The sequence below is a fragment of the Astyanax mexicanus genome, chromosome 4 (genome assembly GCF_023375975.1).
Source record: "Astyanax mexicanus isolate ESR-SI-001 chromosome 4, AstMex3_surface, whole genome shotgun sequence".
Lineage (NCBI taxonomy): Eukaryota > Metazoa > Chordata > Actinopteri > Characiformes > Acestrorhamphidae > Astyanax > Astyanax mexicanus.
The window spans coordinates 23,605,833-23,618,904 of NC_064411.1; the positions used below are offsets into that span (position 1 = coordinate 23,605,833).

The following is a 13,072-nucleotide window of genomic DNA, read 5'->3' on the forward strand; positions in this document are numbered from 1 at the left end:
GTATTTCTACTTTAGTGGAGTAATTATTTTTCAGATTACTTTTTACTTTTACTCCTTACTTTTTTACAGAGTTATCGGTACTTTCTACTTCTTAAAATTTTAAAAATAGCCTCGTTACTCTTTATTTCGGCTTGATTTGGCCCGGCTGGTCAACATAAAAAAAAAACACAAATCGCGCCATCAGGAAAGCTTGTGATTGGATAACAAGTATAAACATAAAAGATCGTCTATTGGTTTTTATTTGCACGTCACGTCAAACTCCACAAGAACTCAACAGAGGAGTGTAGCCTAGCCTATAGAAGAGACTCAAGGAGATGTCTCACTCTAAACTGAACACCAGCGAGAAAGTCCCTAATTATGCATCATCTCCAGCTGCAGCTAGTAGCTCTGCGGAAGACCAGCCAAACCCACATCCCTGGCCATACCTGGAAGAATTTTTTGGAATGATTGGAAGCAAAAATAACTCTTTTCGAATGCGCTGCAAGCTCTGCACACCCAAGCACCACGAACTACTGGCTTTCAAGAATTCTCCATCTAATCTGAAAAAGCATATTGAGGTAAGCTGATATTACTACAATATATTGTATTAACCTACTGATGCACTAATGGTGAATTTGCAATGGTTCTATGGCTTGGTACATGCCAAATACATGCCAAGGTTTGCTTGCTAAGTCTAGGCTATTAAACCCTTTTCGAACGGGATTAGTTTCTCAGGGGGACGTCTGTGAAAGAAAAGTTTCACACTTCTACTCGGTGATAAAACTCTCAAACATGGACTACAATTGAAAAAAAAACAGGAGAAACAGTGAGTTTTAGCCCCTCCGTTTTCCACTCGGAGATTTGTTTACGTGTATCTCCGTGGAAACGCGCGCCCAAAGTGTAATTACGGTCCGTGGCAGTGAGTGGACAAATAGCTATTTTATTAAACGTGAGGTGTTCCACAGAGTTTTACGAAAAACAGTGATTAATTCAGCCTGTAATTTTCTCTGAGGACATCTGAGAAAAACACATCCATGAAATAAAATCACAGAGGACCCCCCATAAAAGAGAAAATTACCCCAGGACCCTCTGAGAAACTAATCCCATCTAGATATGATTCAGTGTTGCAAGTTCATTTGAGTTTAGGTGTAGAGGTGGGTAATCTAGGTCAAGAAAAAGTAAAAATCCATCCCAGGATTTTGCTCCAATCGCCTGGCTGGCTCTGGAGCCTAATCCTTGGATGGATTTTTTTTATTTCTGGACCTGTATTAAACACTTTTAGCTAGGTGTGCGTTTGGGACATACTTACAGAACCATTCTAGGTTCTAGGCTAGCTAAGAAAACGTTTAGAGTAGGCAACACTGGGATCAAAGCAAAACCTTCTACTTTATAAAATGTATTCTGTAACAATTTTTTTGTTTTGTTTACTGCATAAGTTTATATGCCATAAATTGGATGGCTTCAGTATTAATCTGCAACAAATGTAGTTTTTTTTATTTAATTGTATCCAAACCTTGGCTGGTACTGTATAGTATTGCTATATACAATATTTGTAAGTTCATTGTGCAAAGCTACAGTCTACATCTGGTTAGTAAAGCATGTAGTAAGGACAGGTATGATACTGTCTGTGTGTGACAGTGTATACAGGTAAATAGTAAAGTCTAAGCTTGTGGTTTGAGAGAAATAATATGAATGTCTGTGCATTTATTTTCTTCACAGAAGATACACCCCACTCATCTAAATAGGTACATCCAACTTACTTCAGCATCTCTCAAAAGGAGATCATCCACTGAAGGCTCTTTAGCCCCACCCTCCAAACAAACCAAGCTGTGGGAGACTCGAAGAGTGTCCCAGGAAAGTGTGGATAAAGCAGTCCTCAAATTCATTGTCCAAGGCTTGCACCCACCACACACTGTTCAGCAACAGGGCTTCATTGATCTAGTGAAACATCTTCAGCCAAATACAAATGTCATGACACGCAATACTGTTGTGAACAAAGTCACAAAAGCCTCAGTTGAAATGAAAAGAAAACTGAAAGCTGCCCTTAGTGAAATTGAGTTCATAGCAACGACAACTGACTGCTGGACGGCACACCGTCGCAGTTTCATTGGTGTCACTGCACACTGGTTTGACCCCAAAACCTTGCAGAGATCCTGTGCTGCCCTGGCATGCAAGCAACTTAAAGGGTCACATACTTTTTCTGCTCTGGCTGGTGTCCTAAATGATATTCACACAGAATTCAGTATCAGAGAAAAGATTGTTCGCACTACAACTGACAATGGATCAAACTTCCTGAAAGCCTTCAGAGTTTATGGGCAGACTGAAGAGAACAACAATACTGAATCTGTAGGAGAGGGTGATGGAGAAGAGGATGATGATGGCCAAAATGATGATTACGATGAAGAGGAGGAAAGATTTGAGGGTGTTGAATTTGTTGATGCCGGAGCCCTGTTGGATGAAGATGACTACTTGGAATTCCAGCTACCCAAGCACCATCGCTGCGCTTGCCACCTTTTAAATTTGGTGTCCACAGTTGATGCTTTAAAGGCAGAGGTCAACCCATTGTACAAGCGTGTGTCAAGGTCCACATTTGCCAAATGCTCTAGCCTGTGGAACAAAAGTTCAAGATCAACCACCGCATCTGAAGTAATTGAAGACCACTGCAAACTCCAACTCATAAGACCTGTTGCTACAAGATGGAATTCACTCTTCTCAGCCGTAGAAAGAATAGTGAGAATAACAAGAGAACAAGGTGATGGAGCCCTTGCAGCTGTCTGCAATGAACTAGATACACCTAAGTAAGTGTGTGTTTTTCTGCCTTTCAGTTAACAAAGTGATTAATGATAGTTAAGGCAGTTATATGCTTTAAATGCTGTAGAACACATGTATGCCAATATACAGTCCACATATTGACTATGAATTATTATTAGCATTCATAAAAATAATTTACAAAATTCTTAGATCACAGTATTTTTTATTTATATTTATCTTCCATGTTGTGTGTTCTTTTCTGCTTTGTACAGGTTTACTCCAGTGGAACTTGCATTTCTTGCAGAATATGCGAAGACAATGAGCCCAGTTGCAAAGGCACTTGATGTTCTTCAGGGAGAAACCAGTGTGCAGATGGGATGGTTGATCCCCACCATAACTCTGCTAAAGACCAAGCTCCAGCAACTTCGCCTCACCACCAAGTTCTGTGAGCCTTTGATTGATGCACTGCTTTCAGGCCTTGAAAAACGCTTCAGAGAGATGCTTGCAGATCCAGAGCTCATCGCTGCAGCCATTCTTGTTCCCAAGTTTAAGACCTGCTGGACAAGTGACGAAAATACCCTAAAATGTGGTAAGTGTCTCACTTTTCAACTTCACTTTAATATGTGTAATTTCTGTGGACACAATGAAGTGAGTTTGAAATTACCCACACAATACTGTCATATAATATAAATTGTCCCGCTTTTCCTTTTTTTATTCCACAGGCATTGACTACATTAGAAGCCACTTGGGCTCTCAAGCAGAGAATCACATTAGTGAGGGATCCCAGTCATCTGAGGAAGACGACTTCTTTTCATCCTTGAAAAAGACACGTCCTCTTGAAACAACCCAGCAATTGGATGCGTACCTGGGCTGCCCAGGAGACACAGTAGAGGTACTAAAGTCCTTCCCAGCTGTGTGCCATCTATCACTTAAGCTTAATACGGCACTCCCTGCCTCAGCAGCCTGTGAAAGACTGTTTAGTGTTGCAGGGCTGATCTTTAGACCAAGAAGAGCATGCACTAGCTCTAAGAACTTTGAGAACCAGCTGCTGCTGCGACTAAACAAAGATTTTTGGTAACACTTTGTTGTGTTTTTTTGTGCTTCACTGATAGTTTCTGATGTAGAGATTGTTTTCTAACATCTTCAGGTTACATTTGTTGATGATTTACATCTGCTGTACTCAGAGACGTGCAGCTAAGTTACGCTAATGCACACTGCAATAAAAGATTTCCATAACATCCCTCTGAAGTTTGACTTTTTTAGCACCATTTCAGTACTTATAGTCAACTAGTCATCATAGGCACCATAGGCCCCTGTAATGCGGCTTAGGCTTCTGTCATTTTTCCCCTTCCATTACTTTTACTTTTATACTTTAAGTAGTTTTAAAAGTAGTACTTTTATACTTTTACTTAAGTAAAAAATTGTGGTGATACTTCAACTTCTACAAAAGTATTTTTAAATTCCAGTATCTATACTTCTACTTAAGTAATGAATGTGAATACTTTTGACACCCTTGTTTCTCCTCCTACCAGTAAGAAGATTGGAGCCTCAGCGAAGACAATGGAGCTTATCATAGTCTTTGAAACTAACACCTCACTTTGGTCATGTCCCAAGTAATTCAGTCTTTGCGAGGCAGATAGAGCTGAGTTTTTAGAGTAGTTGTGTGTTCAGTTCGAGTTCGAGCGAGGGCACTGCCAGTGCATGCTCAAAATGTTAGATTAGCATAACGTAGTCTTTAAAATTTAGATGTCATAGTTCTTAGGAGTAGAATTCTTAGTTTGCAACTAAACCTTTAGGAAGAAACCTTCAGTACTTATGATTAGGAAGTATTGAATAAATAAATTTAATATCTTTTCTAGTATATGCAGATTTAATCATTTCCCTTCACTTCTAGTAACTCTGTTGTCGCTCTGTGGAAGCCATCCTCAATTCACAAAGTGCAGCATGGCTTAGCTTAATGCTATCAACCGCTAGACCCACCCATACGAAAAGTGAAGGGGAAAACACCACCTGAGCCACTCCAGAGAGCTCCCAAAAGTGAGACCCAGAGCCACAGAGAGACGACACTGTGCAGGGTACTGTCGTGTAGACCAGAGAGGAGCATCTAGACCCCACAGAGAGGCCAACAAAATCCTTTCCATACGTTAAATAAAATACCAGGTACCCGTGGGTTGTTAAAAAGTCCCAAAATGTCTTTAATTCAGTTTAACATATTCAAGGTCTAAAGATCTCTTAAAATATCTGTGCTAATCAGAGTGAGCGAAAGATACACAGTGCGAGCAAGCGAGAGACAGTATGCATGTTCCATATGTGCTCTCTGTTTCATTTATGTGTGTTTCATTAAAAGTATCAGAAACAGGCACCAATTTTTTAAATGTATGTATTTTTTAATCTTTTGGTACGCAGTAGTACCAAGACATTTTAGTCGGTACATTTTTGGTAATGAATTTTGATACCTAGCCCTAATTCTGATTTAACATGAATTTCACAATGTCATATGAAACACAAACAATTGTATTAAATCATTTGAGTTATTAAAACAATTGGTGTGTGATTGTTTATAGTTTAATTAATAAATGACATAGGAATGTTTATTGAATAATGTCAAAAGTGTAAGCAGGCGATTAATTGCAAGTTTAAATAACCATTAAATAAAAATAAGGTTAACTGCAGAACACTAAAATATAGTCATATGCTTTTTTGTTCTTCTACAGAGCCCCTGAAGTCCTGAAGTGGCCATTTTACATAATAAAGTTTTGAGCACCACATACTAAGTGGTGAGCACTTATGAATATTTGGAGTCATGGCAGATGGCACAAAAAAGAATTAAAGCAAATTAAAGATAATAATGTAAGGTTTTCTGTTTATACAGTTATCAAAACCATATTTATTTAGCTGCCATTTGTGATCTAATGTAGGCTGCTTTTGCAAAGATCTATCTAGCTAAACTAACGCTAGCTAAGTTAGCCTAGCTCAGAAGGCTTGCATTGCTCTCTGTACAAAGCAAGGTAGGCTTGTGTGAAAGAAGCCGCTGTGTGTGTGTGTGTGTGTGTGTGTGTGTGTGTGTGCGTGCGCGCTCCAAAAAGCTTTTTCTAAAAAATGATAATTACGTCCTGCCTTGTATACTCCTAATACGAGGTAGCTAGCTAACTATCTAGCTCTCTGTCATTAGCTCTGGACTTATAGCTACCTTTAGCTACTTAGCTAAAACATTCCACCCTGAAATAAAGTAGTTAACATTAGCTAACCTAGATAAAATATTCTACACTGAAATAAAGTAGTTAAAATTAGATAACCTAGCTATCTAAAACATTCCACTTTTAAATAAAGAAGTTAACATTACCTAAAGTAGCTAGGTATATAATTCCATTCTGAAATAAAATAGTTTACATAAGCTAACTTAGCTAAAACATTCCACACTGAAATAAAGTCAACATTAGCTAACCTAGCTAGCTAAAACATTCCACACTGAAATAAAGTAGTTAACATTAGCTAACCTAGCTAGCTAAATCATTCCACACTGAAATAGAGTTAACATTAGCTAACCTAGCTAGTTAAAACATTCCACAGTAAAATAAAGTAGTTAACATTAGTTAACCTAGCTAGCTAAAACATTCCATACTAAAATAATGTGGTTAACATATAATCTAGCTAAAACATTCCACACAGAAATAAAGTAGTTGACATTAGCTAACCTAGATAGCTAAATCTTTCCACACTGAAATAAAGTCAACATAACTTACCTAGCTAGCTAAATCTTTCCATACTGAAATAAAGTAGTTAAAATTAGCTAACCTAGCTAGTTAAAACATTCCACAGTAAAATAAAGTAGTTAATATTAGTTAACCTAGCTAGCTAAAACATTCCACACAGAAATAAAGTAGTTAACACTAGCTAACCTAGCTGGCTAAATCTTTCCACTCTGAAATAAAATAGTTGACATTAGCTATTCTAGCTAATACATTCCACCCTGAAATAAGGTAACGTAAGAGAACGGTATTCCGTACACATTTTCGGTATTTTCCGCGTTTGAGTGGATATTACGAAAATACCCGAGTTCAAATAGGCTGCAGTGATTGGCTAAACTATGGAATATCTGCCTAGCAACCAAAATACATTTTGATTGGTTACTTTTGGACCAATATTTTTAAAGAAAACCCCAAAAAACTGACCTCAGTCCTGTCAACAGTGTGCATCAGTATTCTGTACACCTGCCAACAAATAGGCAACGGTGTTCCGTACATCTCAGATTTCCGCTCGTGGTGGCTGTATTTTGCAAAACTTCACCACCTTTAACATATGATCTTAGACTGACATAGAAGCTTAGTAAAGTGTTTGTCAAATGGATTTGATAAGTTGTCTATGAATTGAAAAAAAATTGTGCTGAAGCTGCAGCACAAAATCTCAGCTGTCTATGAGTGGTGAAGTGGAGCTGGAGTAAGCTCGTTTTTAAAGTAAGTTATGAACAATGATTATTAATTCCTCAATCAAATATTACAACAAATGCTGTTAGTTGGACGTTTAACGTTGCATTTTGGTTGAAATGCGATGTTAAAAGTGGGTAAAACCTTACGTGAACTAGTCGATAAAGTTTTCCCCACTCCTTAGCCTCAACGTTGTTAACCCTTCCCCACCCACCCGTTTTCGGCGACACGGGCGGTTCCGCTCTACCTACCGGAATTTCAAGAGAAAACACAACGTGGATGGTCACTGACCTGTTTTAATGGAAAGAGGAAGGATTGACAATGACCCCAGACTATATTTCAAACATAACATTAGTTCATTATTAAGTATTTAATTGTTTAAATGCTCAACTGTACGGAATACTGAAGTGAACGCTATACCGTTCTCTTACGTTAGTTAACATTAGCTAACCTAGCTAGCTAAATTATTCCACTCTGAAATAAAGTGGTTAACATTAGCTAACCTAGCTAGCTAAAACATTCCACTTTTAAATCAAGAAGTTAACATTACCTAAAGTAGCCTAGCTATATAATTCTATTCTGAAATGAAATAGTTAACATAAGCTAACTTAGCCAAAACATTCCACACTGAAATAAAGACAACATTATCTAATCAAGCTAACTAAAACATTCCACACTGAAATAAAGTAGATAAAATTAACTAACCTAGCTAGCTAAAACATTCCACACTGAAATTAAGTAGATAACATTACCTTAAGTAGCTAGATGAAACATTCCACACTGAAATAAAGTAGTTAACATTAGCTAACCTAGCAAGCTAAAACATTCCACACTGAAATAAAGTAGTTAACATTAGCTAACCTAGCTAGCTAAATCATTCCCCACTGAAATAAAATGTGGTTAACATTAGTTAACCTAGCTAGCTAAAACATTCCATACTGGAATAATGTGGTTAACAATAGCTTATCTAGCTAGCTAAATTATTCCCCACTGAAATAAAGTGTGGTTAACATTAGCTAACCTAGCTAGCTAAAACATTCCACACTGAAATAAAGTAGTTAACATTATCTAACCTAGGTGGCTAAATCTTTCCACTCTGAAAGAAAGTAGTTGACATTAGCTAACCTAACTAGCTAAACATTCTATACTGGAATAAAGTATTTAAAATTAGCTAACCCAGCTACCTAAAACATTCCACCCTGAAATAAAGTAGTTAACATTAGCTCACCTAGCTAGCTAAATTATTCCCCAGTGAAGTAAAGAAAACATTAGCTAATCTAGCTAACTAAAACATTCCACACTGGAATATCGTTAACATTAGCTAACCTAACTGGCTAAATCTTTCCACTCTGAAATAAAGTGGTTAACATTAGCTGTCGTAGCTAGCTAAAACATTCCACAGTGAAATAAAGTAGTTAACATTAGCTAACCTAGCTGGCTAAATCTTTCCGCTCTGAAATGAAGTAGTTGACATTAGCTAACCTAGCTAGCTAAATCATTCCACACTGAAATAAAGTAGTTAACATTAGCTAACCTAGCTAGCGGGAACAAAAATCATAGTTAGTTTCTTAATACAGTCTCTTGTTTAAGTGAAGTTTATTGCCTAAGAGATTCTAAACAGATTTTGTTTAGATTTATAGTTATACTTCGGCAAGGATTGGTTCTTTGGTTGCTGGGGGAGAATGATTGGTGAGATGTTTAACAAAAATACATTTAATCCACTGGTTGGAATTTAAGTAACTGCACGTTTTCATCACATCTTTTTTGCACCTTGTTTCTCTAATGGAAAGGTTTCCTTTGGGTTACTGTCTACTAAGGGTTGCATAGAAGGCACTTCATAACACTCTTTATACTAGAAACACAGCAGGGCACAAAATTTACTGATCTAGAGAGCACATCCAAAATTATTAGTGGGCACTTAATCACTTTTTTCCCACAAGAAAGGCAACAAACAATTCCAAATTGTCCTGACAATTAATTGTCCAGCGACTTACTATTTATTCTATAGTCAAACTTTAGTTCAAAGTGTAGTATAGTGTAATTCACATTGTAATACATGTAAAACATGATGCAAGATAACTACAAGATACATTAAAACATTAAAAGCACTACAATTAAATTTAAATATGAGAACATTAAAATGATTTGTTCCAATGTGTATTATATGTATTTTATAATAATTATTAGAAAACATATGACTGTTTAATGAAATTATGTAATACTTACAAATAAAACAATTTAAAAAACAAATACTAAACTCTGTTTTGTGCTTGTTTTGTCCTCTGACTCCTCCTGCTGCTTGTTCCCCAACACTAACTCCACTCACAGAGTTTGCCAGCACGCAACGCTACACTACAGCAGCGCAGTACAGCAAAGGAGCTAGCAGAGCTGGTTCAGTTAAACCTTTGCTGCGACACATCTTAAAAAGCCCCAGCATGTTTCAAAAAATGCTCAGTGATCAAAGAAGGAATATAACAAGAGTGAACATTTTGGCAGTGAGTTTGAAATTTGGAGACTTAGAGCTCAAAAAACTCCAAGACCGACCCAGAGCTGCTACTTTTCTCCTGAACAGGTAAGCTAACTGCCTAGCCGATTCAGTCAGGTACTTTCGCAGAGCCGCGATCCGACACATCGCAGAGCTCGATCGGTCCTACACATCGCGGAGCTCACGCACTCCAGCACACCGCGGTGCTTTAGCTCTCCCTCGTGTAATTTACATGTTTTTTTTCTGTTAGTAAACATTCCAAAAATTTAAAAATAAATTAAATACTGCATCAATACATTTTATGTCTATTATTTAAAGGTTGCATTCAAATAACAGTTTAATTAAGTTACTCGATAGAATTATCCAAGCAATATACAGCATGGAAATGTCAAATTACCTCACTAATAAAATAAAACAAAGTAATTTTACTGTAATTTTAATTTTATAATTTCTCAATATGCAGATTTATTCTAGAAATTTGTGTAATTTGTGTATTTGAATTACAGCTTTTTTATGTAAAGAAAAATAATTTTACAGTCTTTTATAGCTTTACATACAGTGACTGAATAAGTTACTGATCCATGCATTCCCCAAGAAGATGCAGATATAAACAGCACAATCTTTTCAGAAAGCTCTTTATTAGTAAGCTTTTTTTTAGTAAGTAAAAAAATGTCACCATATATACATTCATAGCTATTTAAAACAAAGGTAACATCATAAAAATGACTTGGTTTTAAAACCAGTACACACATAAAACCAAGACTAATGCCATGACATTTCCTTTTAAAACGTGATTTCCCCTTTCCCATGTATTCCTTTAAGCTCCATTGAAAAATAAAATAAATAAAACAATGTAAAATAAAATACATGATAAACACATTTTAACTTTTAACAACACACATTTACTTTAATAAAAAACATAATTTCTTAAAATGACCATAGGTTATGTATTTTATTTTTTTACAACATTGTCCTTGTTTTGTGTGTGTATTTGCGTGTTTTATGGAAATAAAAATTGGCTCGATCTGGACCTGAAAGTAAACTTCTTGGTGGAATAAAATCAGAACACAACAATAAAAGCAATAGTAAAATTACATCTTTTATACCGTATTTTTCGGGCTATAAGGCGCACTTAAAATACTTATTTTTTCCCAAAAATCGTCATTGCGCCTTATAATGCAGTGCGCCTTGTGTATGGATTTTGCTTGTGTTTACTGACCTCGATTTTATGTGGTACACGGCGCTCTGTTGTGCAGAATTCCTCACCCACGCCAGAAAAAGATCCCCCTCTTGGGCTAGCGCGCGGTTACCTTTGACTGCCGTACTGCCTCTCGGCTGTGGCTCAGGGTAGCTAGTTTCCACTGTAGCTCCGTGGCCAGAACAAGGTGCCGGTAAACTTTCCTTTCCACCCGTTCTGGGGTAATAGCACAAACTGTTTCTTTTTAGCGCCCACTTCTAAGTAAAGTTAACCTCTTAACACGCGCTGGCCCACCGGCGGGCCAGAAATATTTAATATTTCATAACTTGCTGTGTTTCTGAATAGTTATGAACAGTTACAGGTTCAATATAGACATCCAATATACCATTTTAAAGCTTAGAATCTCTGCTTTTGAGCTATTTAGCCTATTTAGCGGAATATCCTTTCAGAAAATAAACATTTAGGGAGAAATATGCCTTGGTTATGATTTTAATAATTCATAACTCTCATATTTGCATTTATCGTTCGTCCATATTTCAACGAATGCGGTCATGTCATACACCATTCGAACCGTCTGGCTCTCCGGATTCCAGAACTGTGCTTTTACTGTAGGATGTATGTTTCATGAATTAGAGCTGCGTCAGAGCGCATGTTTCCAGTAATAAAAGGCTCTCCGGTCACTGCCGCCACCCCCCGAACACACACCCGCGCTCAGCCACAGGTCCTACCTTCAAAACGCGTCCAGACTAAAGAGAATCCATCAATCCAGTCTCCTGTAATCCACAGTTATATCCAAACAGCGCTGGAAATCACTTCATCCAGAAATGAAACTTATCCAATCTTTATCTCTGTTTTAAAACCGTTTTATTCACCGAATTCGGCACAACACGCTATTACAGTCAGAAGCCTCGCGGAGTAATACGTACTTGCTGTGCTTCAACATAATATTATGGTCTGTCGGAGCGTTGCGGCTACCGTTGTCAGGAGCGTCGCGGAGTAATACGTACTTGCTGTGCTTCAACATAATATTATGGTCTGTCGGAGCGTTGCGGCTACCGTTGTCAGGAGCGTCGCGGAGTAATACGTACTTGCTGTGCTTCAACATAATATTATGGTCTGTCGGAGCGTTGCGGCTACCGTTGTCAGGAGCGTCGCGGAGTAATACGTACTTGCTGTGCTTCAACATAATATTATGGTCTGTCGGAGCGTTGCGGCTACCGTTGTCAGGAGCGTCGCGGAGTAATACGTACTTGCTGTGCTTCAACATAATATTTTGGTCTGTCGGAGCGTTGCGGCTAAGTTTAATTTAGTGCGCCTTATAATCCAGTGCGCCTTGTGTATGGACTAACACTAAAAATAGACCGTTCACTCATCGTGCGCCTTATAATACGGTGCGCCTTATAGTCCGAAAAATACGGTAATTAAATTTTTTCCTTCCATCGTCAACTGTCTTAGTGCCCAAAACCCCAAACGTTGCCTAACTTTCCCTATCGTATCAGTCCAGTTACCCCATCCACCACCGTCTCTGTCAAATTTTACGCCTAAAATGTTTATATCAGTTTCTTTAAAATTTAAATCCAGGTCAGTCTGTATGTTCCTCCCCGGTCCAAAGAGCTGGGCCTCAGACTTGCTCCTATTGAGCTTAGCGCCCGAGTCCCTTCCAAATCAGTCAGTCATATCCAATGCCCTTTGCACTGCTGTCATGTCAGAACATAAATGCGCAATTTGTCATCCATAAAAAAGTCTAGTCCTTTAATCCATTGATCCTTTCTCTAGATCTGCACCAGCGGCTCTCTAGATAAAGAGCACCCTTGGCGGATGCCAGAGCGTACACTGATCGCTTTTCTGAGGTGCCCGTTTACACAGCCCCAATCACTGGGAACCCCATATTTTGCAGTACCTGAAACAGGTACTCGTGTGAGACCCGATCAAAAGCTTTTGTAAAGTTTAAATTTAGAACTATCAGCCGAACGTTTCTGACTCTCTGTCCGTGATCTTCCTTTGGGGCACGTAGCAGGCTTGATCTGGGTGAATCACCTCCTCTAAAACCACCGACATTTGTCTGGATAAAATCTTGCTAAAAAGTTTACACTCAAACTTTAAAAGTCTGATAGGTCTCCAATTCTTCAAGTCTGTCTTTTCTCCTTTTTTGTAAAGTAAGTTAACTATCCCTCACCTGAAGCTGTCTGTGAGTCGGTCCAATTATTCAAATTCATTAAAAAGAGTCAGTATGTC

General features: G+C 37.9%; 6 protein-coding genes and 1 pseudogene across 11 annotated transcripts in view; 3 read left to right on the plus strand and 4 right to left on the minus strand.

Moving 5' to 3' along the window:
- The window catches only part of LOC125780501 (zinc finger protein 239-like), a 1,096,042-nt gene that overhangs the window by 812,383 nt on the left and 270,587 nt on the right, over positions 1-13,072 (minus strand). The gene's annotated exons all lie outside the window — the stretch shown is intronic.
- The window catches only part of LOC125801297 (zinc finger protein 665-like), a 326,993-nt gene that overhangs the window by 255,495 nt on the left and 58,426 nt on the right, over positions 1-13,072 (plus strand). The gene's annotated exons all lie outside the window — the stretch shown is intronic.
- Positions 1-13,072, minus strand: part of LOC111188255 (zinc finger protein 239-like) — a 219,167-nt gene that overhangs the window by 158,846 nt on the left and 47,249 nt on the right. The window lies entirely within an intron of this gene.
- Positions 1-13,072, plus strand: part of LOC125801510 (zinc finger protein 239-like) — a 177,663-nt gene that overhangs the window by 148,457 nt on the left and 16,134 nt on the right. The window lies entirely within an intron of this gene.
- LOC125801494 (zinc finger protein 239-like) overlaps positions 1-13,072 on the minus strand; it is a 296,877-nt pseudogene that overhangs the window by 112,862 nt on the left and 170,943 nt on the right.
- Positions 1-13,072, minus strand: part of LOC125801190 (gastrula zinc finger protein XlCGF26.1-like) — a 305,433-nt gene that overhangs the window by 49,819 nt on the left and 242,542 nt on the right. The gene's annotated exons all lie outside the window — the stretch shown is intronic.
- LOC125801742 (uncharacterized) lies at positions 173-3,968 on the plus strand. The gene is made up of 4 exons (XM_049478988.1): positions 173-557; positions 1,699-2,777; positions 3,003-3,319; positions 3,453-3,968. Exons 1-4 carry the CDS (start codon positions 315-317, stop codon positions 3,806-3,808), a joined length of 1,995 nt encoding a protein of 664 aa, XP_049334945.1. The 5' UTR covers positions 173-314; the 3' UTR covers positions 3,809-3,968.

Coding starts and splice junctions, on each gene's coding strand:
- LOC125801742 (XM_049478988.1), top strand. CDS start 315: ATGTCTCACTCTAAACTGAACACCAGCGAGAAAGTCCCTAATTATGCA. Junction 558..1,698: donor ATCTGAAAAAGCATATTGAG/GTAAGCTGATAT, acceptor TTTTCTTCACAG/AAGATACACCCCACTCATCT. Junction 3,320..3,452: donor CGAAAATACCCTAAAATGTG/GTAAGTGTCTCA, acceptor TTTATTCCACAG/GCATTGACTACATTAGAAGC.